Here is a 27,678-nt window from a genome sequence, read left to right on the forward strand (position 1 = left end):
ATAGTTAAATTAGTATATTGCATTTTGTAAGTAGGTGATGCTACATAAAATTTAATTCATTTAAAGTGCACTGCCATTATACAATGATACTAAAGTATTAAAGTATTATTCTGGAACTATATACTTTTTGTTAAGTTTATTTATAGAAAACTTGATTATCCCATTTAAAAGATATCAACATTGACATAAAATGTCTGTTAATGTTTAAAACTATAACATTTCAATGTAGAGATGAAAAACATTCTATTTTTCCCTATTTAAACTAACGAAATCTAGCAGTTGTTCAGCAGCATGTACAAATTCACATTACCATTGAACCTTTCTTATGATTATAGTGTCATCATGGTAAATTTTATAGTCTGCTATACCTGAAAGTAAAAAAAGAACAAATTTAAGTGAAATGAATTACACATTATGAATATAATTTCTTAACAATGTTCTTCATTCAGTATATAATAGTGAATTATTGGCATATATCCATCCATCCATCCATCCAATTATCCATTTTCCAACCCGCTGAATCCAAACACAGGGTCACAGGGGTCTGCTGGAGCCAATCCTAGCCAACACAGGGCACAAGGCAGGAACCAATCCCGGGCTGGCTGCCAACCCACCACAGGACACACACAAACACACTCACACACCAAGCACACACATATATTTTGACAAAATTATCAATTTTCTTTCAGTCAAACTAGGGGTGCTTTTCCTGAAAATGAATGATAATAGTGAATAATGAACAAGATAGCGAACAATATAGGTAGAGAAGGAGTGAGTTTTGTGATTGTTTCCCAAGGCCCCTCTTTATCTGACATGTAAGGAACAATTTAAAATACTTCTTTGTTGGCTTCTCCCCTGAATCCACATCAGAAAAGTACAGCCCGTTGATAACAGGAACATCAATCCCACATACTGCATTTCACTTTTCAAATATATATTATATTGTCATACCAGTCATATGCAAATATAAAAATAAAAAACTGCAATGAAAAATTAAAACACACAAAATAAAGACCAAATTCATTCAATGAATTAGTCAAAAATCTGTAAATGGGTGCAAAACATGACATGGCTTCCTAAAAGGAGCAGTGGTGAACAGGAAGCAACACTTCAGAAAAGTGGATTTAAGCAGGAAGAGGTGGCAAAAATAAAGTGTTATTTACAAAGGTTCACGGGGATCTTTGCAATACTAAGAAGAAAAAAAAGGATGAGATTATAGAGAGAGCAGGAGCCTGTAGTGCCCAAAGACAATCTGGCATTGGAGTCAGAAAAAAAATGACAAGGCTTTTCCAGTATAACCAAAAGAAAGGGTGGTGAGGTGAGAGGGCAAAGATCAAAAATGGTGACAGGCTGTCACAGGCAGTTCCTGTCACTCCAGAGAAAGAGTAGGCACTGGCCAACCATGACTGAGGGAATGTCTGGAGTGGTTGATGTGTGATCACATGGGTTTCTATCCACCTCATCCCAACCTGCCTCTCCATTGTGTCATTCTTCCTGCTCCAGTGCTAGCCCATTTCTAGGGCACTCTCACAACTGGCCCATTCAGACAGCAGCACTTGCAAATACTGAATTTAATGGATGTGGATGTAGTCACAAGTTGATTGCTTTGGAGAAAGACGGGCTTCAACTGAAGAGAGAATAGCTCCTGTTAAAGAAGGAAGAGTTACAGGAGATGGAGAAGCACTGTCAGGAGCTAGTCCTACTCAGGAAGTCAAAGCTGACATCTTTAGCAAACAGCTTGCACTGACAGAAGCAGAATTGAACAGGTCCTCCATCCTCCATTTAATATATTATGTTCAGAATGTTAGTTATTCATTCAGATTAAAATAAGTTAAATATGAATTAAATATGAAGGTGTTGAATAAAGTGCTGTATTCATTAGAACATTAGAACAACCCAGATAAGAACAGGCCATTCAGCCCAACAAAGTTTGCTAATCCAATCCACTTAATTCTTCTAAAAACATCAAGCCTAGTTTTAAAAGTCTCTAAAGTCCTACGGTCTTCCACACTACTTGGTAGCTTATTCCATCATCTATGGTTCTCTGTGTAAAGAAAAACTTCCTAATGATTGTAAAAAAAATTAATACGTTTACAGCTGTGTCCTTGTGTTCTTAACACTAGAATTACCAGAGCCTACGAAAAAACTCGTAAATCCGTCCCACCTTAAATTGCTTCTTAAAATCGTTCACAGCTCTCCTCCAGCGTCTTTTGTCCTCTAAATGTGCTGATAAAAATCAGGCTGCAAGCAGCCGGCTATTCCATCCCCCCACCAACTTAGAACGTGCACAAACTTCTCCCAGCTCATGCCTTGATTGATTTTCTGGGAGTGAAGTGGAGTTTTAGAGTGGAAATAATAGATCGTTGTTTGGAACACACGCATTTCATGTCTGTTCTGTTTCTACAGTAATCTGTGTAAACACATTGTTAAAACAGAAACGTTTTTTATATTCTACTAGTAGATGACAAAATGTAGGCATAAACTATATACTGTATGAAGCCTGAAGTATCACACAAATACTTTCATAAAAGGTAAAAATCTAACACAACAATTGCACTTTTATTCAAAAATATAACTGCAGAAAAAAAAGCCGCCTTAACATGCGACATTGACACCTGTTGATTATGACTGCCTCCGTGGTGCAATAGAATAAGCTGCCGCCTGGGAATCAAAAGGTCGTGAGTTTGATCCTGCACCACTCCGTTTTGAGAAGTAAACTTCTCTTAGTCTTACTATTTTAGGATAAAAACATACATTTGATTTCAGTCTGTAACAGCCGGTGTAATTTATGATACTTGTAAAGGTTAGCTTTGGTTTTTTTTTTTTTAGTCAGTTTTATTATCTCGGCTGCGTTCATGAACCCAAACACACCCCACCCCCGCATCTAATACTGCTGTTTTCACATAGACGCGCTGTAACAGATGTAAACTCAGCTCCCTTCTACATCGGAGCAAGAATGCACATACCATTGCTTGCATACTAAAGTGTCAGCAGGCACTTTTTGTGGCATTACACACAGTTTCGAGCATGTTATCTGCACTTTAGGCTTTAGGAAGTAAATAAATAAATAAAGGTAAATCGTGTCATAAAATGATTTCTTCAAAACGTCGAATGTTATTTATTTGGCACGGACATGTCTGCATGCACTTTTTGTGGCATTACACATGTATTTTTTGAGCATGTCCCAAGTCCATCTGTAATAATTCAATGAAATCCAGATTATCTGCCAATCCACCCCTCTTGATATCATCTGCAATTTTTTTTTTTCTTCTTTATTTCACCTCATACAATTTCTTGTATTAGGAATTTGTTAGTTTTCGCATACCCCTTGGGGTCAGAGTGCAGGGTCAGCCATTGTACAGTGCTCCTGGAGCAATTGAAGGTTAAGGGCCTTGCTCAAGGGCCCAGCAGATTAGGATCTCTTTTGGCACTGACAGGGATTCGAACCAGCAACCTTCGGGATACCAGCACAGATTCTTAGCCTCAGAGCCACCACTCCACCTAAATTTAACCAACTTGTTACTTACATTCCTATCCAAATCATTTATATATATTAAAAATAGCGGCAGTCCTGGCACTGACTCCTGTGGAACACCTCTGTTAATGTCAGCCAGTTCTTATAAGGTTTCTTGCACCTCAACCCTCTGCTTCCAGTGTATAAGCCAATTAGGCAACCATCTACAAACAACACCCTGAACTCCCACTTCTTTTAGTTTGATGTCCAACTTTTCATGTGGCACCTTCACAAATGCTTTCTGAAAGTTCCAAAGCCAAGCAAAATGACACCTTTTATTGGCTAAAGAAAAGAATTACAATATGCAAGCTTTCGAGGCAGCTCGGGCCCCTTCTTCAGGCTGAAGGCTTGAAGTCTGAAGAAGGGGCCCGAGTAGCCTTGAAAAGATCACAGCATTATCAGCAAAGTCAAGATCCATGAATCTTTCTTTACTAACAGATGCCCTGCAGCCGCTGGACCCCAAAACCCAGTCCATACAAGCATTGAACAGAGTAGGAGCAAGAACATACCCCTGACGAATCCCCAGAATCAACTGGGGAAAAAACGCAGAGGTTCTGCCTCCACTCTGCACAGCACTCACAGTACCAGTGTCCAGGAAAAGATGAGGAGGGAAAAATGTCAGTGGCCTCCATCTGTTAAACCATTCCTGTTTTGGTGGTCATCTCATTGTTTCCCCTCTAGAGCACCTGTTAATTTCATTAACACCAAAGCAGCTGAAACTGATTAACTGACTAGATTAATAGCCCAAACAAGGGCATCAGTGTGTTTTTGTGATCTTAATGGCGACCTTGGTCTCTGTGTCAGAGCAGCAGGCAATGGTCCAAATAAAGAAGGACTTAGAAGGTAAAAGTGGGTTGGGTTACTCGTTAATTTCTAAATGACATTACATACTACTTTAGTTATGTAAGGTTTCAGGAAATACTCACTAATTAAACAAAAAATTTAAGTACAAGATAACACTTAATAGTACTTAGCGTTACAAAACTTTCGGGAAATGCACCCCTGATTTGTAAAACATTCCACTCTAAATTAAGAATTGTTTGTGACACAATTGCAGTCACAAAGTAAAACTCAATCTACTAACAAATAAACTGAAAACAGGAAATTAAACAAAATGCATATTTAACAATACATGTATAAAGAGCAAATGCAAAATTGAATGACTTTAAATTTTCTACTTATGGCAATAAACTTAACAAATACATCACAAAGTTTTTTCCCTACCTTCTAGCAGCATGGTGTCTAGAGTCCTAAGTTGCCAGTACGTTTTGTCTTTTGCCAATGCCTCCACTTTATTGACAACAGTTAGATAAGGCCCCCACAAGCTGTTCTCAGTTTCAAATCTGTTAGGAAAAGATTACTTTAAAACAAAACCTTTTTAAAGCACTTCAACTTCATAGTTTACTATTTTAAATAAAAATAAAACATTCAGTAAGCTGAAGTTTCACTTGGGCCAATAAGCTGAATTTTATCAAACCTGAAGTACTCTATTTTCACACAGATGCTATTTATCAGTCAGTCCAATTCACATAAACTGTGCAATGCATAGTGGGATTTTCTCACTCCATGTTTTGTTAAACTCTTCTTTCTTTTAATGGTGTCTGTCTTTTCCTAATCTTTTTCTGGAGTTATCTTTGATTCAAATTGTGTTGCAGAAAAGTCTACAATTTCAGAATATTTGTTTGTATCATTGCTATTTGAGTTTATTTTTACTTTTCATGTTACTCTTTCTAATCAGTCTGCATTGATAGCTTACGGCACAGAGTACCTGTTTCAAGCATTTCTCATCTGCAAATCTATGTGAGTCTTCAGCACATCGAGTTACACATCAAGGGTTAATATTATCAGAAATTAAAATATTGCAAATCTTCCTAATCCAGTTCAGGGTCAGGGGAATAGCCTAGAATTGCAGGACTATGTACAACATCAGCAAAACACAGGCCACCAGTCTATCACAGACCTACACTCATATTGGGTCAATCTGAAGTAGCACATTATCCTCTCATGGGAATCACCATAATATCATGTTGTAGATGTTTATATGACCTTGTGGGATTTTACCCAACAGGACGACACGTGGAAGAGTGTCCCGAAGCGAATCCAAAAAGACTGCAGTCATGCTATAAGCACCTGCCGTTGATAGGTAATACAAGGAACATTATGCATGCGCAGGGCACAGTATTGCTTGGCCACTAACCTGGGCATGACCCTGCCTGACTGCTGTGTCTGTGTATAGGAGAGTGGCAGATCCCGCTACAATAAATAACTGCGCTGTTCCTGTTTCAAGCTGAATAAAGATGGTGTTGCTAAAGTATTGAGAGTCTGCTTCGTGTTTTGGGGTGCAAGACAGGGACTCACACGTCACAGCACACACACGTGGCCACAATGCTGTAGTAAACAGTATACGCTCGTACGGATGTTGACTACTCATATTGCAAGACCTCGCTCGTTTATCAAGTCAAAATTTATTAAACATTTTAGCTCGTCTTGCAAAACACTTGCAAACCAAGTTACTCGCAATCCAAGGTTCCACTGTACAGTACATGAAAAATGAGAGCCAACTCCTGCTGAAGCTTAACCATCACTTCACTGAGTGAAGAACAAGCACATTTTAACCAAACATGCACAGACACAGACAGTCAAGGTAAAGTGAGACTTCTTGTACATGCACAAGCTGCCTTGTTCTAATGTTATTTTCTATCAGCTGTGCTATTTGGAGGGCAAGTGAATATTCAGTATTATACTGTCAGTGTACAGTATATCTTGTCACTGTAAGTAGTTTGCACTGTTCAAACATACACGTTACCTGCTGTAGGTATTGGCTTCAAAAGCTTTGTTGAGAAAAACTGAGGTTTGGAACTTTGTGTTATTTGTGCATCTTTATTTTGTAAAGATGTTATTTATTTTTACTCATTTTTCATTTTATTATTTTGAAATATCAGAATTTGCACATTATTTTATATTTTTGTCTGTCTTATTACAGTATTTCTAAAAAAATAAATCATTTATTATGATCAAACAGTTACTCAGTACTTGAGTAGTCTTTTCACCAAATACTTTTTTACTCTTACTTGAGTAATTTTTTGGATGACTACTTTTTACTTCTACTTGAGTAATATTATTTTAAAGTAATGCTACTCTTACTTGAATACAATATTTGGCTACTCTACTCACCTCTGCTTGGGAGCTATGTTGTCCAGAGCAGAAGCTCCTGGTAGAGCCTCCAAAGGTAAATTGGTCCCTGGTGAGGGGTCAGACAAAGACCAATTCAAATGCACTTAATGATATAAATGCAGAAATTTAAAAAGAGTACCCACCCTTTATGGGGTTACCAGGGCCTCGGCCTGGAGCCAGGTCTGGGGGTAGTGGCCACAGTTGAGCACCTGGTGGCTGGGCTTGCCACGGAGACCTGATGGGCACAGCCTGAAATCATGGGCCTACCATCAGCTAAGTACAATGTGACTTGGGCAGCAGTTTAAGGCAGAGATCTTGGAAGACTGGAACCCAGATACACAAACTGAGTCTGAGGAACGGAAATGATACCTTTTTTGGAGGAAAGGAGCTGGAGTTGGTGGGTGAAGCAGAAAGCTAATGACTAGGTATAGTTGGGTTCTGGAACCAAACCTCTTAAAAGAGGTTGGGCTCTCCTTTAATCTGGAGTTGCCCAGGGTAAAGGCATTGGGCAGGAGTGGGCTTCTTATTGAGCCCCTGCCTGGTCGATATCATTTTGGAGTTTGTACTGGAAAATAAGAGAGTTGCCTCTGGGTGGCTGAAGGTCACAGATGGGAAGACTCTGACTGCCACATGTGCTTATGCATCAAATGGCAGTTCAAAGTACTAGTCCTTGTTGGGGTACCTGAAGGGGATGTTAGAAAGGATGTCACCTGGAGAATCCATAGTTTTGCTGGGAAACTTCAACACCCACATGGGTAACTGTGAAGACACCTGGAGAGGAGTGGTTGGAAGAAATTACCTCCTTGATCTAAAACTAATCAGTGTTTTGTTATTGGACTTCTGTGCTAGGAATGGTCTGACCATAACAAACACAATGATATATCATAATGTGGCTCATAAGGGTACTTGGTGCCAGAACACCTTAGGCCAAAGATCTATGCTCAATTTTATAACCGTATCATCAGATTTGTGGCCATATGTTCTGGACACTCAGGTGAAGAGAGGAGTAGAGCTGTCAGTTGATCATCACCTTGTGGTGAGTTGGGGCAGATGTGTGAAGGAGACCCCTGGATAGACCTGGAAAGCCTAAGCAAGTAGTAAGGATGCACCGATAACATCTGGGGGAGGCCCATGTCCAGAAGACTTTCAACTTCAAAAGAGCTTTTCCAGAATCCCAGGGGAGGCTGGGGACTTTAAGTCCAAAATGGGCCTTGTTCAAAGCCTTCATTGTGGAAACAGCTGCCAACTGTTTCAGCCTGACAGACCCAAGGACCCAATGGTGGACACCAAAAGTGAGGGATGCCATCAGGCTGAAGAAGGAGCATTTCTATATATGGTTAGTGTAGGAGGCTCCTGAAGCAGCAGAAGGGTAACAACAAGCCAAAAAGGCTGTGGCCTTGGTGGTCAGGGAAGCAAAAATCCAGTTGTGGATGGATTTCAGAATGACTATCAATCAGGCTCAAAGAGTTCTGCCGAACCATCAGGTAATTTAGAAGAGGAAGGCAGGCTGTTCTCTGCAGACAGCAAGTTTCACAAGGTCATTTTGCTGATTCACCCCATCCTGAGAGAATCCCCAGGGAGTTCAGTGAGAATGTATAGAGAATATCCTCCAATGGTATTAGTGTAAGTAGATTTAAGGGAATGTTTAACTTCTCCTTATTAGAATAAAGTTACTTCAAGTTAAAAAATCAAGGTGTCCTCATAGCCAGTTTCTTCTCTGTATCAGTATTGTCATGCCTTGAATTATAAGGCTTTGTTCCCGCTTGAGCTCATTTTGTGCTCAATAAGTCTGCAGAGGGGCCTCTGGAGAGATGTATGTTCAACTCTTATTTACACCTTTGTTATCAGATGATATCCAGGCAAATCCTGGTACAAGCTGGAGTTCAGTCACTTAGTAGAAGTGTAAGTTGGGGAAGGTGCAGCCTGATGCCTGCGTCCCTGTTAAATCTGCTTTTTTAACATGCCTGGTGTGCCATTAAACCCTTGAAGAATGGGAAATGCTTACTTTGTTTGATCTGTACTACAGCTACTCTATTGAGGTTACACATGGTGATGCAGTCTTTTGCTAATGGATCTTATACCTGCAGAGTATTAATATTAGAAAAGTTTTGAAGAAAACAAGCCATTCAGTCCAATGAGCTTGTCCATGGTAGTCATCCAGATTGTCCAAAATAATATCAAGTCAAAATCTGAATATTTCTAAAGTCCTACATTCCAACACACTACTATGGTAATTTATTCCACATGTCTTTGCCTGAAAAAAAAACTTCCTAACATTTGTACCAAATCTTTCCTTGACAAGTGTCAAGTCATGTCCCTTTTTTTTCCCCCAAAGTAACTGCTGGAATCAACTGTACAACTGTCTTTTATCATTTAAAACACTCCAGTCATGTCTCCTCTTATTCTCTGCTTAAAGTGAAAAGGTTCAACTCCTTCAATATCTACTCATAGCTCTTACCTCTTAGTCCCAGAATCAGCCTAGTCACCCTTCTCTGAACTTTCTCTAGTGCTACTTTGTCTAGCCCTTTACATCAGCTAAATGAGTTTACTGGTTTCATATTGTTTCTCTTGCCTTTTGCAAATCACTTTCATTTAGGAAGGCTAGATTATGCTGCATCAATGGCAGTCTGTACTGATTCTCCTTCTATTACATATAGTGTGAGATACTTCATGAAGTCTCCGGAATTTAGCAAGACAATGGTACATTTATTAACTGTACAGTTTGTAATGGCAATTAACCTTCTGGGCAAATTTATGTAAGTAAAAATGTACTAAAATATTTAATGCATATATCTTCTCAAGAATTGTACTTCCTACTAAGGTTTTCCAAGAGGAGCCTAAATATCTACCAGTGGATAAACATATACATTAAAAACGAAAGATACTCACGTTAATTTCTCATTTTCCTTCAGTGCATTTAACACATCAAGTAAAGATGATTTTTTAGGAATGTCCACTGTATCTTTAAAGACTTCGGGATAAGTGTGATTTAAAGTATCCTCAACTTTCAGATTCACCAACACATTTTCAGTTATTTGAATATCTCCCAAAGGCTTTGCAGTCAGTAGAATGTTATCTGGAGGATCAAGAAAATGATGGCTACAATGTGAAACTAAAGTACCGACTTCTAGAACAACTAAAAGTAGAAGTCATGGACGAAAAGACAGGCTTTAATGCTGATAAGAATAATGAGTGTTAGTTAAGCAATTAAAACAAAACAAAATTTAATTTTTACACGTGAACACTTGGAATAAAAAAAAAGCCTGAACATGCATTAGAACAAAAATTCTATTATTGATGACTGCATACCTTTTGTGCAGAAGGGTAGGCCCAATGTTTACATACTTAAGTGAGAGCAACTTGACTGAATGTAGCATGGATCTAAAATGTGTCCAATTGCATAAACATGCCCACACATGCAAACTATGTTACACAAATAAATAAATTACAGTACATACAGTAACAGACAAGAATTATGGTAAATGTAAAGTACAAAAAAATTAAATGATCCCTGTGAATGTTTTATTATAGCAAAGTCACACCACTAAAAAATAAAGTCTCTGGGTAAACAAGACTACAGGAAACAGATGGCTTGCTTTCTGCTAGTTTCAGCTATATGACTACGGATGCCCTTATTTCTCAGGGATGACCTAAGGCAATAAGCATGGTAACTTCACTCCCTTTATAGAAGGAAGTCTTAAGATGTTGCCTCTTTCTCCTTCATGCCATACTGATACTGCATGTTTATAATGCTATATAAAAACTATACAAACAAGTTCATTTATATTATGCCTGCAAGGAAATCTTTAAAAAAAAAAAAAAGTAGCAGGATATCATCTCCATTTATATAGCTTCTACATGATTACAAAGTGAGCAGGGAGAGAGGACTACCCTGATGTGAGCTTCCCAAATCATAGAGAGGTTAAGGCATGCCAAAGATTGTAAGTGTAAATTGTGAAAAGAGAATTACAAGTATTGATTAGACTGATAAGGTAAAAGCATCTCTCAAATATATGTGGTGAAGAATTGACAGCAGGAATGCCCTTTTTAAATATTTAATTGCTTTTTTTAGATTCCAAAAACAGGAGAACAAATTAATTTTTAATTTGGGATTGTCTTAATAAAGCAAAATAAGTATTTTTATTGGTGCATATGAGCAATCTATACAATAATTTACTTAAACATACTACAAATACATTAAATCTGTACATATAATAAATGATCTTTAAGCTCCTAACTGTGAAAAGCAAATGGTAATGTACAAATATGTTAAACTAAGGCCTAAAGAGTTCTTGAATAAGGTTTTCTGATTTCATTGACAAAGGGCTAATTTGGAACTAGAATTCTTATGGAAAACCAATTCAGACACAGGGAAAAGGTCGAGACTCCACATTGACAACAACTGGGAGCAGGATTTACACCCAGGACTCTGGATCTGTGAAGTAGCACTATCCACCTTTCCACTATATATGGTAAATTAATATTAATTACCAATCATAAACAATATCATTCACTTCTTGTGTTTACATTTGAACCACACAAAATTATTTTTTTCATTACTGACAACAATTTTCAGTCCATTACAGAATAATGCTTCCAATTACTTTGCTTTTATTTTTTTCACTGCCAATGTAGGTTTCAGTATTTGAGAAGTTTGTCTAGTTTTCCGGTGATTAATCTGTTTTGTGTGCATTTAGCACCTTAATGGTATTTACTTGTGAATCTGTTCAGTTTTTTTTTTTTTTTAATAATTTTTTTCCAAGTGATGTTTTCTACCATCACCATAGTTAGTTTTTGACTCATTTGATGATACAAGAAATTTAATTATTAATCATGTTATATTTTCTTAATGTGAATTATTTTTACATGGTAAAAAATATGTTTATGTTACCAATTATTGATATTCTATAAATAAGGCATGTTAGTTGTATTTAGAGAAGCAAACAGCAAGAAAGCAACTATACTATCTATTATATTTTAGAACTTACCCTACTGAATATTGATTCCAGACATACCATAGATATGAGCTATTTTAAATGTACAATGTATCTGTCCAGTATAATCCATACATTTGTCCTCTATCTAGTACAATAACTATATTAATGTAATTTCTAATTTTACCAGTCTCATTTAGACAATCCATTGTTCCAATGTCTAAGTAGGTCTTGTGCTTGAGAACAGGAAGTAGCATAGACAGTGCCATAGGATTGTAGAACGTTCCTATCTTAGACTCTCTAACAAGCCTTTCAAGTGATTTGGAACATCCAGAATGTTCAGACTCCGTGGTAAGAAGGACCTGTCAAGAATCAACATTTAAGGGTGTTTTTAGTAACAGTTAATACAATGTCATTAGTGTGCTTACTTTCCACATACCTTTGGCTATATAGCGTACTTTTTAAAAAAGTAGGTACTTAAGCTGTGACTAATAGGTCAGCTTGATTATACTGAAAATGCATATATCTTTGGATCCTTTCTACACCATATTTGTCTCTGCTATTATGTTTCCAGTTTCCGTATCTCAGTATTGTTTATATTTAGAATCTATGGTCATGAATCTTTTTTATGGACCTTTCAGAATCATGGAACCCTTACCTGGGATAAAACTATCATGTATTAATGCTGTTAACCCAGGAAATAACTTGGAGCCCAACTTAGTTTCTTAACGGCTATGTCAACTCTCTTGCTAATCTTGACTCATCATTTTTCATGTCTTCAAATTGTCAATTTACTGAGCTGTGGGTCTAATGATAAACAGGCCATTCATAATGATGGCTGGTCAGTTACTGCACCTCTACTTTTCTGAAGTTGCAATCCTATTAACATTTTTTTCAATGTTAGGTGCAGCCATATTGACAGCAAACTCTGAAAGCACATATGTTGGACACAGTCCATAAATGAATGCCAACTATGTTAAAGGTTGGTGATGGGGCAACAAGAGACAAATTATACTTATATGCAACCTAAGAGACAGGGTGGTGAGTGAACTGAACAACACAGAAGATGTACTGAGATTTACAGGGTGAGCTAAAATGAAGTACCACATTTCACAAAGTCACTGCGTGCAGTAAAGGCAGCCAAGTGGGTTGGGATCCTTTGATAGGTGATAGATTTTGCAGTCTCCTCTTCTAGACGTTCAGTGCACAATCATTCTTCTGCCTTAGGCATTTCCAACACGTCTAATTTCCATCCATACAAAATGATGGTAGTGCAGGAACTGACGGAGAGAGACTGGGAGAGCCATAGAGAGCTGTACGCAAACATTCTGCAAACTGTTCGAGATACCATCGTCATGTGCAGCGACATGGCACATTTCCATTGGAATGGTTGCATAAATAAGAAAAACCTTTGCTATTGGGCCGAAACCAACCCTTATGAACTTCAGAGAAACCTGCACAATGAGCGTGTTAGTTTGAATTTGGCATTTTAGGACCTTATTTTTTTGAGGAGGGTGGGGCAACGGTCACTATCACTTCAGAACATTACAATGAAATACTAGAGAACCTTTTGCAGCCCCAACTGGAAGAAATGGATGTGTTGGATGCCAGGTTTCAACAGGATGGAGCAGCAGCTCATATGACACAGAGATTCATACAAGTTTTGTGGGAGATGTTTCTGGGGATGCTGATCTCCCTGTGCAGCGATGTCGGGTGACCTTCACGTTTGCCTGATCTCGCTCAATACGATTTCTTCTTGTGGGGTTGTCTCAAGTCAAAGGTATACACACACTGACCTCAAAACTACTACTACTAATAGTACTACGTTACTATTCCCCTTGAAATGGCTGAATGTCATGTACGCATTTAGAAACTGTCTCAAAGAGTGTATCGCTAATGATGGCCACCACCTTGAAGATATCATTTTTTAAAAAACACAGTAAGAAAAAATCTATTTTGTATATTCTTTCTTGTGTCATAATGAAATTTTTGAAATGTGGTACTTCTTTTTGGCTCACCCTGTATCAGAGAGGATGCATTAATTACTAAAGGAATCTGGAAGTACATTCCAGAAAAAAAATATTAAAAGATAGAAACTGCTGTGGATTTAAAATATAAAGCAAGTTTATTCAAAAAACTGAAGCATACACAACATTAAAATGATATGTTCTTAACTTTCAGAACCCCACATCTCAAGCAAAGTTGCAAAATTAATTAAAAAAAAAAACTTAAAATATATAATCTAGCATTCTTATACTTAGTTTAATCTAGTTTAAGCTTTACGGAGGAGCAGAACCTATCCCAGTCAGGGGCATAGCCAGAAATTAAGGTTAGTGGGGGTATCAAAAATAAATGAAGCATACTTCTATGATAAATCAGTTGAAACTGTTATGAAATATATTTTAGAAGGGTTCTAACCCAAAATGCACCCTCAGCCTATGCCAATGATCCTAGCAGCCTCAGGGGCAAGGCAGGAAATAACCTTGCTTAGGCCATCAGTCTATTGCAGATACTTATACACACAGCTGGGGTCCCAATTTAAAGTTGCCAGTTACCCAAACAAACCAGCCTTTTGCATAATGGAAGACAAGCAAAGTACCAAAGAAAAAGCAACACAAACCTAAGGATAATACACAAACATCATACAGATGGTGATCAAGTGCAGGTTCTGAAACCAGAGCACCAAATGTAGGAGACAGTAGGACTAGTGTGCTACTTAACTTGACAAATAGATAACAATAAATGATCAAGAGGATCAGAACATAAGAGGATCAGAACATATGGGTTCAGAGTTGTACAAACATTAAACATTACTGTAGAAGAATAATAATCTGAACAAACAAGTGCTATAGTAAAGTTTAGCTAAATGATAAGAACAAAAACTAATAACCCAAACTGCAAACCATTTATCTGTATTAAAGCAAATGTTTATGCCAGTAAAAGTTTTATAGATTTGTATTTTACTCAAAATAAACTATTTGTTTCATGTAAACCTATCTTCTAAGTTTTATAAAGGGCTGTCGGTATATTCATACAACTTACATAATTTTTGCATGTACATCAGTGGGTATCTCTCCCTCTACAAACTCTCAGGTATGAGTATTTAGATTTTTATTAAAGTTTCATGAAGTAAGGTAAATATTAAAGAAAGATATCTTGTCCTCAACTAGGACCTCTATGTCAGGAACTAGGCAGGAGGAAGCTTTGTTCATCCGTCTTTAATCTCACTTCATAAAAAGGGAGCATTCATCAGAGTATTTTGTTACAGAATGATCAAATTAGCAAGGGCAGAGTTCAAATTTATACACATTTGAATTTATAGAACAGTGCTGAATTCATCCTGAAATTTATTCTGATTGGTTAAAAGACATGAGATGTTTTGGGGAGAGAGCAGAGCTAGCTTAAATACTCCAAAATAAAAGTCTTGTTACGCTACATTCTTGTTCTTCTCATGTCTCAGGTTCAGCCCTTACCCTTGAAATTTCTATGTATGTGACATCTGTCCAGTCTTTGCTGGGTTCATGACATCAGCTGATTTTCTTAATCCTACTAGAACATCCTGTGTATGACATCAACCTTCTCCTAGTACATTCTTTGTCTTTTGTTGTTCACTTGACCTTTATCTGGGTTCCTGGTATGCTTGAACAAGTTTCTGACATTTATTAACCCTTTTATACTACTTCTAAGATAGATGCTTAATGAAGCAATATGAAGCACTATTCACAGGTAAATTCATTATGCCAAACAGAACACTAATATCTGCTTCAAGGATTACATGTAATGCTGTTTGGAAATCAGATTTAAAGCTGCTAGTCAAAGATTAAAGAATGTGTCCTGCTATTCACTGTTAACATGAGCAGGCAATCTATTTCATTTTAACTCTAAAAGCAAATTCAACTGGTTTTTCCAAAATAACATCAGGTTCAAATATAAAGATCCCTGGAATAATGTGCTGCACTGCATTGCTGTACCACTGTTTTCATGTGTTTAAACTTTGATAAACACTTTCTTTAACAGGCATGGCTTACCTCATCCTCACTTTCCATTCAGTCAACCACTTTTGACCTGCTTTTCCCTTCACTTTGTTAGAGAAAGCCAGGGCCTAAATACTTAATGCCATTCATACTGTTTACCAAATGCTTGTTTATTGTATGCTGTCTGGTGTTGTATCTAGTATTATAGCATTGTATTCACGGTCCGTGTTCATACTTCATTTATACTATTGTTGTTAGTATGTAGGAGATTACAACTACTGTAAGTGCTATGATTATGTGACAACAAATTGTGTTTTTAAGAATTACTTATCAATACTTTGATATCACTTCAGTTTGTTTCTATTTTTTTTTTTTTTTTATCCAGCACTTTGACTCACCAGAATTACAAAATCCCAACATGTGTCATCCCGTTTAACCTGTCTCCATTTCTAGTTATGCAAGACATTGAGCTTTTTGAGGTTCCCTCCTGTTTTTGGTAGTCTAGACCTGAAAAACACTCGTTTTTGAGGCCACTTTTGGACTATATTTTGTGCAGGAAATTACACCTTTACAATAAAGAGTAAATCAAAAGGTGTCTTCAGCAAAAATGATCAGGACTTGAAGTTGTGCATGCCACATCAACCGACCCCAGGGATTCACCCTGTAATTATATGCAAGGGATCAAAGTTACTCCTTTTAACAAAACAGAAAAAATGGACTTCGGTAGTAAAGTGTCATTTTATGTTATTTCAAAGTTGCTGATGATGAACATTTGATTTTTGAGTTACTTTATTAAACCCCATGGGGGAATTGTTTTTATGTATGACCTCTTAGGTGGCCGGATTGACCATTTATAGTGCCTCTGGAGCCATTTTCAGTTTAAGGGCCCAATGGAGTAGGATCGTTTCTGGCAGTAATGGGATTGGAACTATCAACTTCCAGATATTAACGGAGATGCTTAGTGACATAGACATCCAAATATGATAATATTTTTGACATTTGATTCTTTACTGGTGGTCCTAGCCCTCCAAGAAGGTTAAAAATAACAAATTTCAAAAATAGGCATGTAGGATATCATTTAAGACTACTTTAAGATTGACAATTACGAATATGATGTTATTTTTGATCCGTCACTAGGGATCTAGCTGTCAATGGAGCTCCTCAAAAGGGTGAAAAATTACAAATTTCTGTTACAATCGAGAATATTTTGTCTTTTAATATTGTGACGTGTGTGAGTCCCTGTCTTGCACTCCAAAAAATGAGGCTGAGTCTCAGTACTTTAGCAAAAACAATTTTATTCAGCTTGAAACATGAACAGCACGGTTACTTATTTTAATGGGATCCATCCTGGGTATGACATTACTCTGTATCCAGCCCTGCATGTAGGCCTTCCAACCTGCAGGGGAAAACATGGGGGTTGGTGGCAGAATTGGCACTCCGACCACCAAAAAAATCCTCACACTGATTCCATTCTAGCTGAACTAGTGTGGTGCTGAGGAGTCACCCATTGCATGACTGGACTCAGGTCCTAATCTGGATCCTGAGTTGGTTTGTCATGGTGGGTGCGGCAATGCGCCACATCCGTGCGTGCTCCTAACCTCTCTACCACTCTCCTATACACAGACACAGCAGGGTCATGGCCAAGTAATCCTGTTCCCTGAATTTATAACGTTCCTTGCATCATCCATCATTGGCAACAGCTTATAGCGCAACCACAATCGGCTCGGATCTGCTTTAGCTGCAAGCTGCTACAGCGTTGGCAGCCCGCGGTTGCCCCAGCAACTGATAAACTGTCTTCCATAGACGCAGCTGTCACGCTTTAAACCAAAGCACAAATTTTAATATTTAAAACATATGACACAACTGTTTTTGTTTATAATATACTTCTACATGATGAAATAAATCATTACATTTCTTACTAGGAGGCTCCACCCCCTGCTCATCAATCCCCAGGTTTGGTTAACCGGATATACAATTTAAAGAGATTGTTTTTTCATGGGAATTGTCATATTGTGCATTATTTTCACTTTTACTTTAAAACTTCAGTTAAAATAATATTTGGAATTAACTTTACTTCAAGATCGTATTGAATTTTGATTCCGTGTTTAGATTTACATTGTGACAACGCAACGTATAACTGCCCGTGAGTGAATATCGTTTCTTTCTCGCTCATAAATAAACCGACTTTTTCAAATGTTTGTCCCTATGATTTTTTAATTGTCATAGCAAAAGCTATTCTCACAGGAAACTGTAAATGTTTTAATACGAATGGCATATCAAGATCACCTTTTGTGTCTAATGCTATTCATGGAATATGTACTACATTACCTTTCCTATTGCCTGCTAAAATTTTACATGTTAGAATTGTTCGACCAATTTTTAAAACAACTAATCTTGTTCCATTGGATAGTCCATCACTCATACATAAATTACGCAATAACATTACGATACATCCTTGTTTCAACAGTAATTTGGCTGTTGGAAGATCGGACGGTGTTAACGCTTATAGTTATTCTATGGGATATTGTAAGTTGATGTTTTCATCTTCCGCACGATCACTACGAACTGCTTCAGCATAGTCTATTGATACGCATTTAATCAATTTGCCGTGTCACTGTTAATTTGTTTGACTTCATCATTTCTCGCTGCCATATTTAGATGAATGGGTAATTCTAAACTGGATCTTCGTAAGTGTGTGTGTGTGTGTTCATAAGTAAGCCCTTAAATGGACTGGTGTCTGTCCAGGTTAAGTGCCGGAATGCACCTGATGACCGTGGTCTTGTTTGAAAATAGTTGTACGTAGGGTGTGACTTGAAAGAATCTAATGGTAAAAGTCTCTGTCTCACAGGACTTCCTTCCAAAAAGTCTCTTCAAAAAGTCATGTCTCGTCGCAGGATTAGTCTCATCCCAAGATTTTTTTTATTATAATTGAGAGATGAGCATCATAAATTAAGGCTGCTTATGCAAACTCAGACTTTTTTGAACTTGAACGTGATAACATATTAAATCCAGCAGTATCTGACAGTGAGAGGGACAAATCCTAGCTGCTGTAAGCTTCCTTTCTCCTAGGGAGGACAAATATTTCTTATTTATAGATTTTCTTCCCATGATTGTTGGTGTCCTATCCTACACCTAAAGAAGATTAAAGAATGTGTCCTGAAAAATACTCACCACTGCAACAAATACCATTATTTATCTACACCCATCATTAAGTATTATTGGTACGTTCACCTCAATTTTCTCTGTGGTCTCATCCATTCCATTTAAAACATGTTGCTTGTACATGTTACATTACCATCACATAGATACTCATTGTATTTAATTCTTCAGTGATATTTAGGCTCTTGGTACATGAACATTTTTATCTCCAACATACAGCATTGATATAAGTATTTTTTGCTGTTTCAATCTAGCAATTTAGCATTTTAAGTCTCTAGCCTGCAGTTTTGTCAAATATCAAATGCAGGGTTTCAGGACAATGACAAATAACACATTTTAACACAGCATAACATTCTCAAGCCTACTTTGCCGAATTTGGTATTGGGAGGTACATAACATGGACTTGATGCTTGTCCATCCATGTACAAATCCTTGATAGTTTCATATAATGCACAATTTATGATGTGCTATTCTCAAGCCAGACAGGTGTGCTAATTTGAGAACACCTCCAATTTATCATAAAATAATAGGGTGAAAGAAATCTGAGAGGGGAAGATAAATCACATGGGAACAAAAAATATGACTTCCTGTATTGTACATCAACATGATATCTGTAGGAGGGAGATATGTCTTTGTTAAAGTTCACATAATACACCTTCAGACCAGTCTTATGTAATTACTTTCAAATTATGTAATAATTAAAAACACATACTAACAAATACTTAATTTAATATTTTCCTTGTTTCTTTTTATTTTTCAGTTGTTGACAGTTTGGGCTTTATTACTGAATATTCATTTCCATGATTTTTTTCTTACTAAAGTTCAATAAAAATGTGGTCACAAAAAACTTCTTGATTTCATTATAAATACATTAAAAGTTTGAGACGCTAAGTTGTGCAGGTTCTGGGTGATGATACATACATAAAATATATACATATATACATATACATATACATATACATATATATATATACATATACATATATATATACATACATATATACACATATATATATACATATACATATATATATATATATATATATATATATATATATATATATATATATATATATATATATATATATATATATATATATATATATACTAATTCGTTCAAGGATATCTTTTTTTTTTCTTACTTACCTGAACCGCCAATAGTGTGCTGAACTTATTTCCAATGATGCCATTGTCATTTTGGGCTTTCTGGAGAGTTTCTTTTACTTTGAGCGTGGCAGATGCAATGTCTTTGTTTAGGTGCTCATCATAAAATGTGTCCAGATGTCTCAAACATTGAAGTGCAAGACCACCCATGGACAAAGTATCTGACAAAAAAATGAAATACATAAAGAGGGAATACAGCATGAAGTTCAGATTTGGTCTCATATAACCAATACAGCATACCATACTTTTAAATTGTCAGAGCACATGCATGTCAGTACAATATAAAATTCTTTTGCTTCAACTATAATGAAAAATGTATTTTTTTCAGTGACTAATTACAAGAGTCCTGAACCACAAGTTGGAAATAATATGGGGTATTTATATCTTGTAAATATGGTATAATTTCTAATATGTACAAGATAACTCCTTCAACATCTGCAATAAGATGCTGCAGATGTTCTATCAGACGGTTGTGGCGCGCGCTCTACTACGCGGTGGTGTGCTGGGGAGGCAGCATAAAGAAGGACGCTTCATGCCTGGACAAACTGGTGAGGAAGGCAGGCTCTATTGTAGGCATGGAGCTGGACAGTTTGACATCCGTGGCAGAGTGACGGGCGCTGAGCAGGCTCCTGTCAATCATGGAGAATCCACTGCATCCACTGAACAGTATCATCTCCAGAAAGAGGAGAAGCTTCAGCGACAGACTGCTGTCACTGTCCTGCTCCACTGACAGACTCTTCAATTCCACCCAGGGGGGTAAACGTTAACATTATACAAAGCTATTGTCCGTTCTACCTGCATTTTTATCACTCTTTAATGTAATATTGTTTTTTATCAGTATGCTGCTGCTGGAGTATGTGAATTTTCCCTTGGGATTAATAAAGTATCTATCTATCTTTCTATCTGAATGGGAATAAAAAAAATCTAGCAGCTTTCTATTATTATACATCAACAGAATATCTTGTATGAATGAGATAATAACTTGTATATGCAAGATAGTTTGGATTCAGAGTTAGTTAATTATGTCACATGTCTGATTTTTCAAAATTTAGGTTACTTTGTTTTATAGTCACCTTTATCCTAATCGACCCCTTAGGGAAGTGTTCAGATCTGTATGAATGTTCAGTCTTGGTCTGTTAATGCAAACTTCATGTGAAGCCATGGTGTCTCTCACTGTTTTAATGTAGTGCCATTTCATTGCTTAATTATTAATTTGATTAGCTTGCATAATACAATTCAAAAGTGGCACTGCAACAATGGGCAACTGTGGATGGGATTGAAGCTAGTTGTTGGACACAGGCTCATATTAATGAGAAACTTGTTGAAATTCACCAGTCAGGTTAAAGACAACTTTTTAAATTGGGGAGAAATTGAAGAATTGATGCATGGGGAATCTCCATTTGTAAGGCACACAATGCATGTCGAATAATTTTTAATCTGTCACTTACAGTGATCCCACTTTATAAAAAGTTGCATGGTTCTGCATGCATTAATCTTCCACCCACCAATCTATTTTCTGAACCCCCATAAATCAGTTATATGGTTCCAGAAAGCAGGAGTGAATTCTGGCAGCATCAAGTGAAAATTACTGCAGGAATTCAGCCCATCAGAGGACACACACAAATCAAAATAATAGCAATTTTAATTTTGTTCAGGACTGGTTCAATAAATACAAGATAATAACTCCTACATACAAGATAATATCCTCTACATAATAGAAACTATCATAATAAGAAAAACTGCTTTCTATGTGCCTATAACTATGATAAATGATATTTTACACACAAGTTAATTTCATTTATGTACACAATATTATGTCAAGCGCATGAATTTGGATTCCGACATGTTCTTTATTTTTTCACTTTGTGGTTCAAGGCTTACATATTTATCTGTTTATATTAGAAGTAACACTTTAATCCAATTGCATTTTAAAACCCCACATCTTGATTTTTTTCCTTCTTAATTGTATACTTCAGAGCCTTATATAATTCGTGGAAACATGGCCCCCTACATGGAATATGGCACCTTACACCACGTGCTAATGACGTACAGAACAGACACTATTCATAATCTCCCTTACAAAGACTACCACTGACAACTTAACCATCATCAACTACTTCTAAACTACCACTGAGTTACCTTCAGCAATGAGCCTCTCTTCTCTCTTGGAATTGGTAACCTCGAAATTTTCAACAAATCAAAGAAGATAAAGACAACACTGCAATATGAATAACATTCTCAATTGGCACACCAATTGGTGTAAATATTATGATTCTGTAGTGCAGATGATAGGTAAAACACAATATTATATTAAAAAGGCAATACCCAGCAACACTCTACTACCCTGCCCCAAAAATACCTGCTAGATATTTTCCGTGGACAACTGTGCCACCAAATCTGATTCTAATTGAGTATGGGCAGGACGTCTTGGGGCACCAGCTGCAGTGGCCTCTATAAACTTCATAAGACATTGTCCCCCTGGAAATACTCTGTGATTTGTTTAATTTGTCAGTACATTTAGGACTCCATGCCTCAGCATATAAATGCTTTTACCAGCAGTCACAGTGTTTTTACCCTATATTCTCTTTCCGTAACCAGTATTTCACTGTGGTTCTAGATGCTGCCACAAGGGATCCTACTCTGTTGGGTCCTTAACCTGAAAAATACTCCTGGAGCGCTGTACAATTGGCAACCCTACATACTGCCCCCCAAAGGACATGTGAAAAGATCATTTTTTTTCTCATGGATTAACAAAGAAAAAAAAAAAAAAAGAAATTACACAAATTATATCACCCATGCTACACTTCCATTTTCATACAAATTGAACTGTTATTTCTATGCATAATTATATTTTCTTGCATAGCATACAATATTTAATACAAGACAAATGAACCATTATAAAGTACATAATGTATTGAATTATTTCCTAAGTGTTAATCAACAAGATACATTAACAATTCATTAGTCCATGTAAACCCATGGATAAAATAGTGCTAATATGGCATTGTAGAATTGTTAATAGTTTTACCGCATTTTTTACAGTAATAAAATCTGCCAAAATGTGTTGTCATGCAAATAGTATCAACAGAAGACAAAAATATTATCAAAAGGCATTGAAAAAATGTGCATACTCTTGTTTTTCATAAACATATTGCAATATGATTAAAAATGGAGAAGATTCTTTATGCTTAAGAAAATTTTACTGTTTATTACCAATGCAAATACTGTGAATTTCTGAATCTTTCTTTACTTCATTTACAAGTTTGCGGATGACATGAGGGTCAACTTTGACATTTTGGACACACAGTGCCAGAACTCCTAAACTGTACTGGTAGTAGTTGCTCTGAGGAGTGTTTGTTTCTGCAGGGGAAAAAAAAAGAATTAGCAATTTTTTTACTCTAACAAGAATGAAGCAATTTATAGAAAAGTCTGTAAGATGTGGCTGGAAACAACATATAATTTAACTCAAAGCTGATTGTAAATTGTACCATGGCAGCACCCATTAACAAGCTTTATTTATACATAATCCTTACACAATCACTTTCTCCCAGCTAACCTGGTGCTCCATCCAGGGTTGGTTAATCTTTATATGTTATTTACTTTTCTCAATTTAAGATTACATAAAAGCAAGAAAATATTCTCTTGGCAATACATCCAAGTTTGAATGTAATAGGGGTGTGTTGGCATCGGGAAAGGCATCTGGCCTCATGGGGAAACCTATAAAATATTAACCCCACATAGAAGTGGGAAAAGATAAAGAGGAAAAAAATTATTAATGAATTTATTTTACATGTTTTGTTCAATTCAGATTTGCAGTGGCTGGATCATATGCTGGAAACACAATGTGTAAGAAGTCTGTAGTGAAGCACGATTCTAATTGTAAGAGCCATATGTCACTTGGTTAGGTTTTGTTAAATTCAAAGAAGTGTTTTCTTAGTTATGTTAAAAAGTATGCTTATATATTAGCACAGAGTAAATGGGAGGTTCTATCATAACCGCGACAAGCTAAATTATAAATGGACTATTCTAATTATTTCTTGACCCTTTGACTACAGACTAGTTCCAGTTTATGATCTGCCTTGCAGTTGGTAAGGCATGGAAGGCAAACAATTTCAAACTGTACGTACAGAATGGACTAAGTGAAGCCTATGTAAGTTTACCATTGAGAAATGGCACAACCTTTAAGTATAGCATGTAACTGAAGTTTAACACAAGTAAGCTAAAATAATGAAGCAAAGAAGAATCTTTTTTTGCCTTTTATTCAGCATGTGTAATAACTTTTTTCTGATTTTTTTTGTAATTTGTTCCTTTTTAAATTTTCATTAAACCTTTTAAAAGTATTGTTGTACTGAGAAATTTATTTTGCTACACCTTTGACTCGATTGCTGCTCGATTTTGGCAACCTAAACACAGATTAATAAATGGTCACAGTCCCGGAGTGTGCAAGCTCTAAGTGAGTGCAGATGCATGTGTGAGTGTTAACACTGCAATGTGAGGATGACTTAGGTTCTTGGCTGATCGTGCTTTCACATGCAAATGCGAGCAGGTCAGTCAAGTGCTTCATTCACATCTCAGAGTAGGTGGAGGACAGCACCTGCATCCAACCGGGTCTATAAAGGGAGTCTGCACGGCAGAGGAGGGGAACAAGAAAAAAAGAGAAAAGAACAAATGATAAAAGAGATGGAGGCAAGAGACTGTTCCAAGTGAAATGGAAGCAGGTGGTTGGGAAGATGGCCCGATAATAGTGCATGGCCACTTCTCAAGGCACAGAGGGCTCCTGCTGAGTGATTTGAGAGTATGGATGACAGGACTCCATGTGGGCTCCAGCCTTAAGGCTGTGCTGTGGTTGCTGATGGGAGACACAGCAAGGCTTGGCATGGTGTCCCACTGAATGCTAAAGGACTGGCAATGGGGAACTGAGCTATGTTATGGTTGACTGCACCTGTTGATGAACATCTTCTCTGGCTGCAGAAATGCTGTCTGAGGTAAGCAGGGTAGACATAAGTTTTTAGAGGCACTGAGGCTTGGGATTATTTTTTAAAGGACAAATTCTGTCTGGAATTTTAACCTCGTATTAACGGATTATTTCTTATTGTTTATTTTATTCTCCACTTCACACGTCATTTTATGACTTTCTGGACTATCTGAAGAAATCTGCACGGGACTTTAGGATACGTTTTATTTTTGTAAATATAAACATCCCACCTTATACAACCTCCTTGCTGACTATGTATGTCCTCATTTACCCAGCTCATCAAATGTATGTTATCAATTGTTCTGGGTTCAAGAGGCTCCCAGAAGCAATCAGGGAGGGTGAAGCTAATCTGGACCATCACACACGTTCCATTAAGCTAATAAGCACATTCTTGGGAAGTTAAAATTTTAGACACATTAAGGTAGACCCAAATAGTGCCACATGAAGCAATTTACCTCAAGACACCACAGCCCATAAGCTGCCGGAGAAATATTACCTTTTAAAGGCTACATTGAAGACAGGGGTGCACAGACATTAGGGATCACTGGGCAGTGTCCTAGTCATACAGGTCTATCCTGATCCAACAAGGGATTCCAGGGCTTGGCTAATAAAGAGCTACAGGGGGATGATAAAATGTCTCAAATCAGAGCTCATGGAGTCTGGAACCTTATAGCACAAAGACTCACCATTAGGAGAAAGGAGCCAGGGTTGAGACAGTTAAGAAGAGCATGTTGATAATTCTTCGGAAGTGGCAAGTGGATTAGCCAACAAAACTAACAAATAGGAGCCAAGGCGACTATGTTGATCGTTTTATTTCTATAGTTGTTCCATTTGTTACTTTGTGTTTCCTCTCTTGTGTGGTTTAGTATTGGTTCAATAACTGTTCAATTTATGTGTCTTGACTTAATCATGAAAAGACACCAGAAGAGCACAGATTAAATACACTAGGGTTACACAGTTTTATTTTGTTTTCATTCTGAAATGTAAGCAACATACTGCACTCTTCCAGTTTTCTCACAGCATAATTTTTATCATCATATGCTGTCTTACATTTTGTACTGACAAATGTGTACTTATGACTCAGGATACATCTGGGGGGGTACAACTCCTACGTCATATTTTTAATTTCCATTCAGTATTTTCAGTTGTCAATAGCATTTTAATATAATGCAGTATTTACACTGGCGAATGTGTCAGTTGCTGTTTATTCACATATTTTCTGCTTTAACACTTCCATTTTTAAAACCACTTAATTCTTGCTTCTCATAAATAAATAATATACAAAGCCGTTACTGCTGATGTGTTCCTTCTCCTGGTGCATCCTATGCTTCAGTTGCTGTAACTGTTTCCTCATGTTGGCACTATTGGCCGGTTCACATGAAGCACGAAGGGCCAAAGTATGAAGGGCCAGAAGACCAGTACTCCTCTGAGAATCAGTACCCAACACTGAACTTTGAAAGACAAAAATGAGGCATAGGAATTATTCACTTTATACAGAGTTGGTATCAGTCTATTTATTTTAACAACACATTTGCTTTTATAATTTAATTTTAGTAAGCTGATATATGAACCATTATACGCCTACTGAACTGCAAAATGTGTGATACATAAAACAGTCAAGTCCTGTAACTAATTTCAGTAATGTAGAAGATCTACATCTTTCATAAATTAATTTCTTTAATAGTCAAATTCTGTTTTATTTAGTGCCCTTTACAGGCCACATTATATGCTATTTTAGAAATACAAACTCAACTAAAAAATAAAATTGAAAAAATACAAGTTTTTTTAATATATGAAGGGTGAAATAGTTGTCTGTTTTCTCCACAGTCCAGAAGTCACCAACCCAAAGGAAGAACTCAGACTTTCGCCTGAACCCTCCTACCAGTTCACCCTGTTTTAGGTCCCATCAGCTCTTCTGTTTTTGTCTTCACATTAGGCAGAAAGACCTTCCTACTTCATACTGACTCCTAATGCAATAGCTGTAGCAAGCAATGTGTTTATGCACCACCATCGTAATCTCTTCATCAATCAAATTAATGGGGCTTTTCTCACCTGAAGCCTCAACATTTTATCTTCTCTTTTGTGTTTTGTTTACAATATAGATAAACATAAAACACAACATTCTATTAATTAAATGAAAAAGTATCATATAAGATATAAAACTGATAAAAGTATCATAAAATATTATTTTTGATACCATCTAAATAAATATATGCATTTCTTTAGCCTCCTAAAAGTGATAATAGGTACTGCAAATGAAAATATTAAATAGTGTAATACCAGAGAGAGAGAGAGAGAGAGAGAGAGAGAGAGAGAGAGAGAGAGAGAGAGAGAGAGAGAGGTTGGGATCATGTGGTTACATGAAAATATATCTCCAAACTACACTGATCACAAGGAAAAAAATCTTTAGGAACCAATTGTCAATTAAAAAGTACAAAAGTCTGACCAAAGGGCTGAACAGCCACTCTTTCATTTATTCTTTAACATATTAACTACTACATCTCCACTATTATCAAGTGGCCAAAGTGTAAACTATGTATTTCTCCCCATATTCTCCCAGACTGCACTGTTCATACAGCCCTAAAAAATAAAGAATTGTGTTTGATTTGGTTTTGCTTAGTACACAAATTGATTGACTCTCTGAAAATTAGCCCTTGCTGCTGTGACGTGGACCTGGTTGCACTGTATTTGTCCAAAACTAAAGTGCACTGCATTAAACTCCATACTATGCTGGACTAGAATTGTTTCTTCCTCAAAAAATGTATTAAAATCTAAATTACTACA

At 36.8% G+C, this 27,678-nt stretch overlaps 1 protein-coding gene across 1 annotated transcript in view; it reads right to left on the reverse strand.

The window, feature by feature from the left end:
• The window catches only part of LOC120539624 (transcobalamin-2-like), a 51,229-nt gene continuing 23,551 nt past the window's right edge, over positions 1 to 27,678 (reverse strand). Inside the window, exons 4-10 of the mRNA XM_039769907.1 lie at positions 26,188 to 26,345; positions 23,133 to 23,279; positions 19,902 to 20,080; positions 11,810 to 11,984; positions 9,578 to 9,764; positions 4,739 to 4,857; positions 1 to 368 (exon numbers count right to left, since the gene is read on the reverse strand). Coding sequence (XP_039625841.1) covers positions 307 to 368; positions 4,739 to 4,857; positions 9,578 to 9,764; positions 11,810 to 11,984; positions 19,902 to 20,080; positions 23,133 to 23,279; positions 26,188 to 26,345 — 1,027 coding nt within the window. The 3' untranslated portion in view covers positions 1 to 306. The remainder of the gene's footprint in view (positions 369 to 4,738; positions 4,858 to 9,577; positions 9,765 to 11,809; positions 11,985 to 19,901; positions 20,081 to 23,132; positions 23,280 to 26,187; positions 26,346 to 27,678) is intronic.

The sequence above is a fragment of the Polypterus senegalus genome, chromosome 11, assembly GCF_016835505.1.
Source record: "Polypterus senegalus isolate Bchr_013 chromosome 11, ASM1683550v1, whole genome shotgun sequence".
Taxonomy (NCBI): Eukaryota; Metazoa; Chordata; class Cladistia; order Polypteriformes; family Polypteridae; genus Polypterus; species Polypterus senegalus.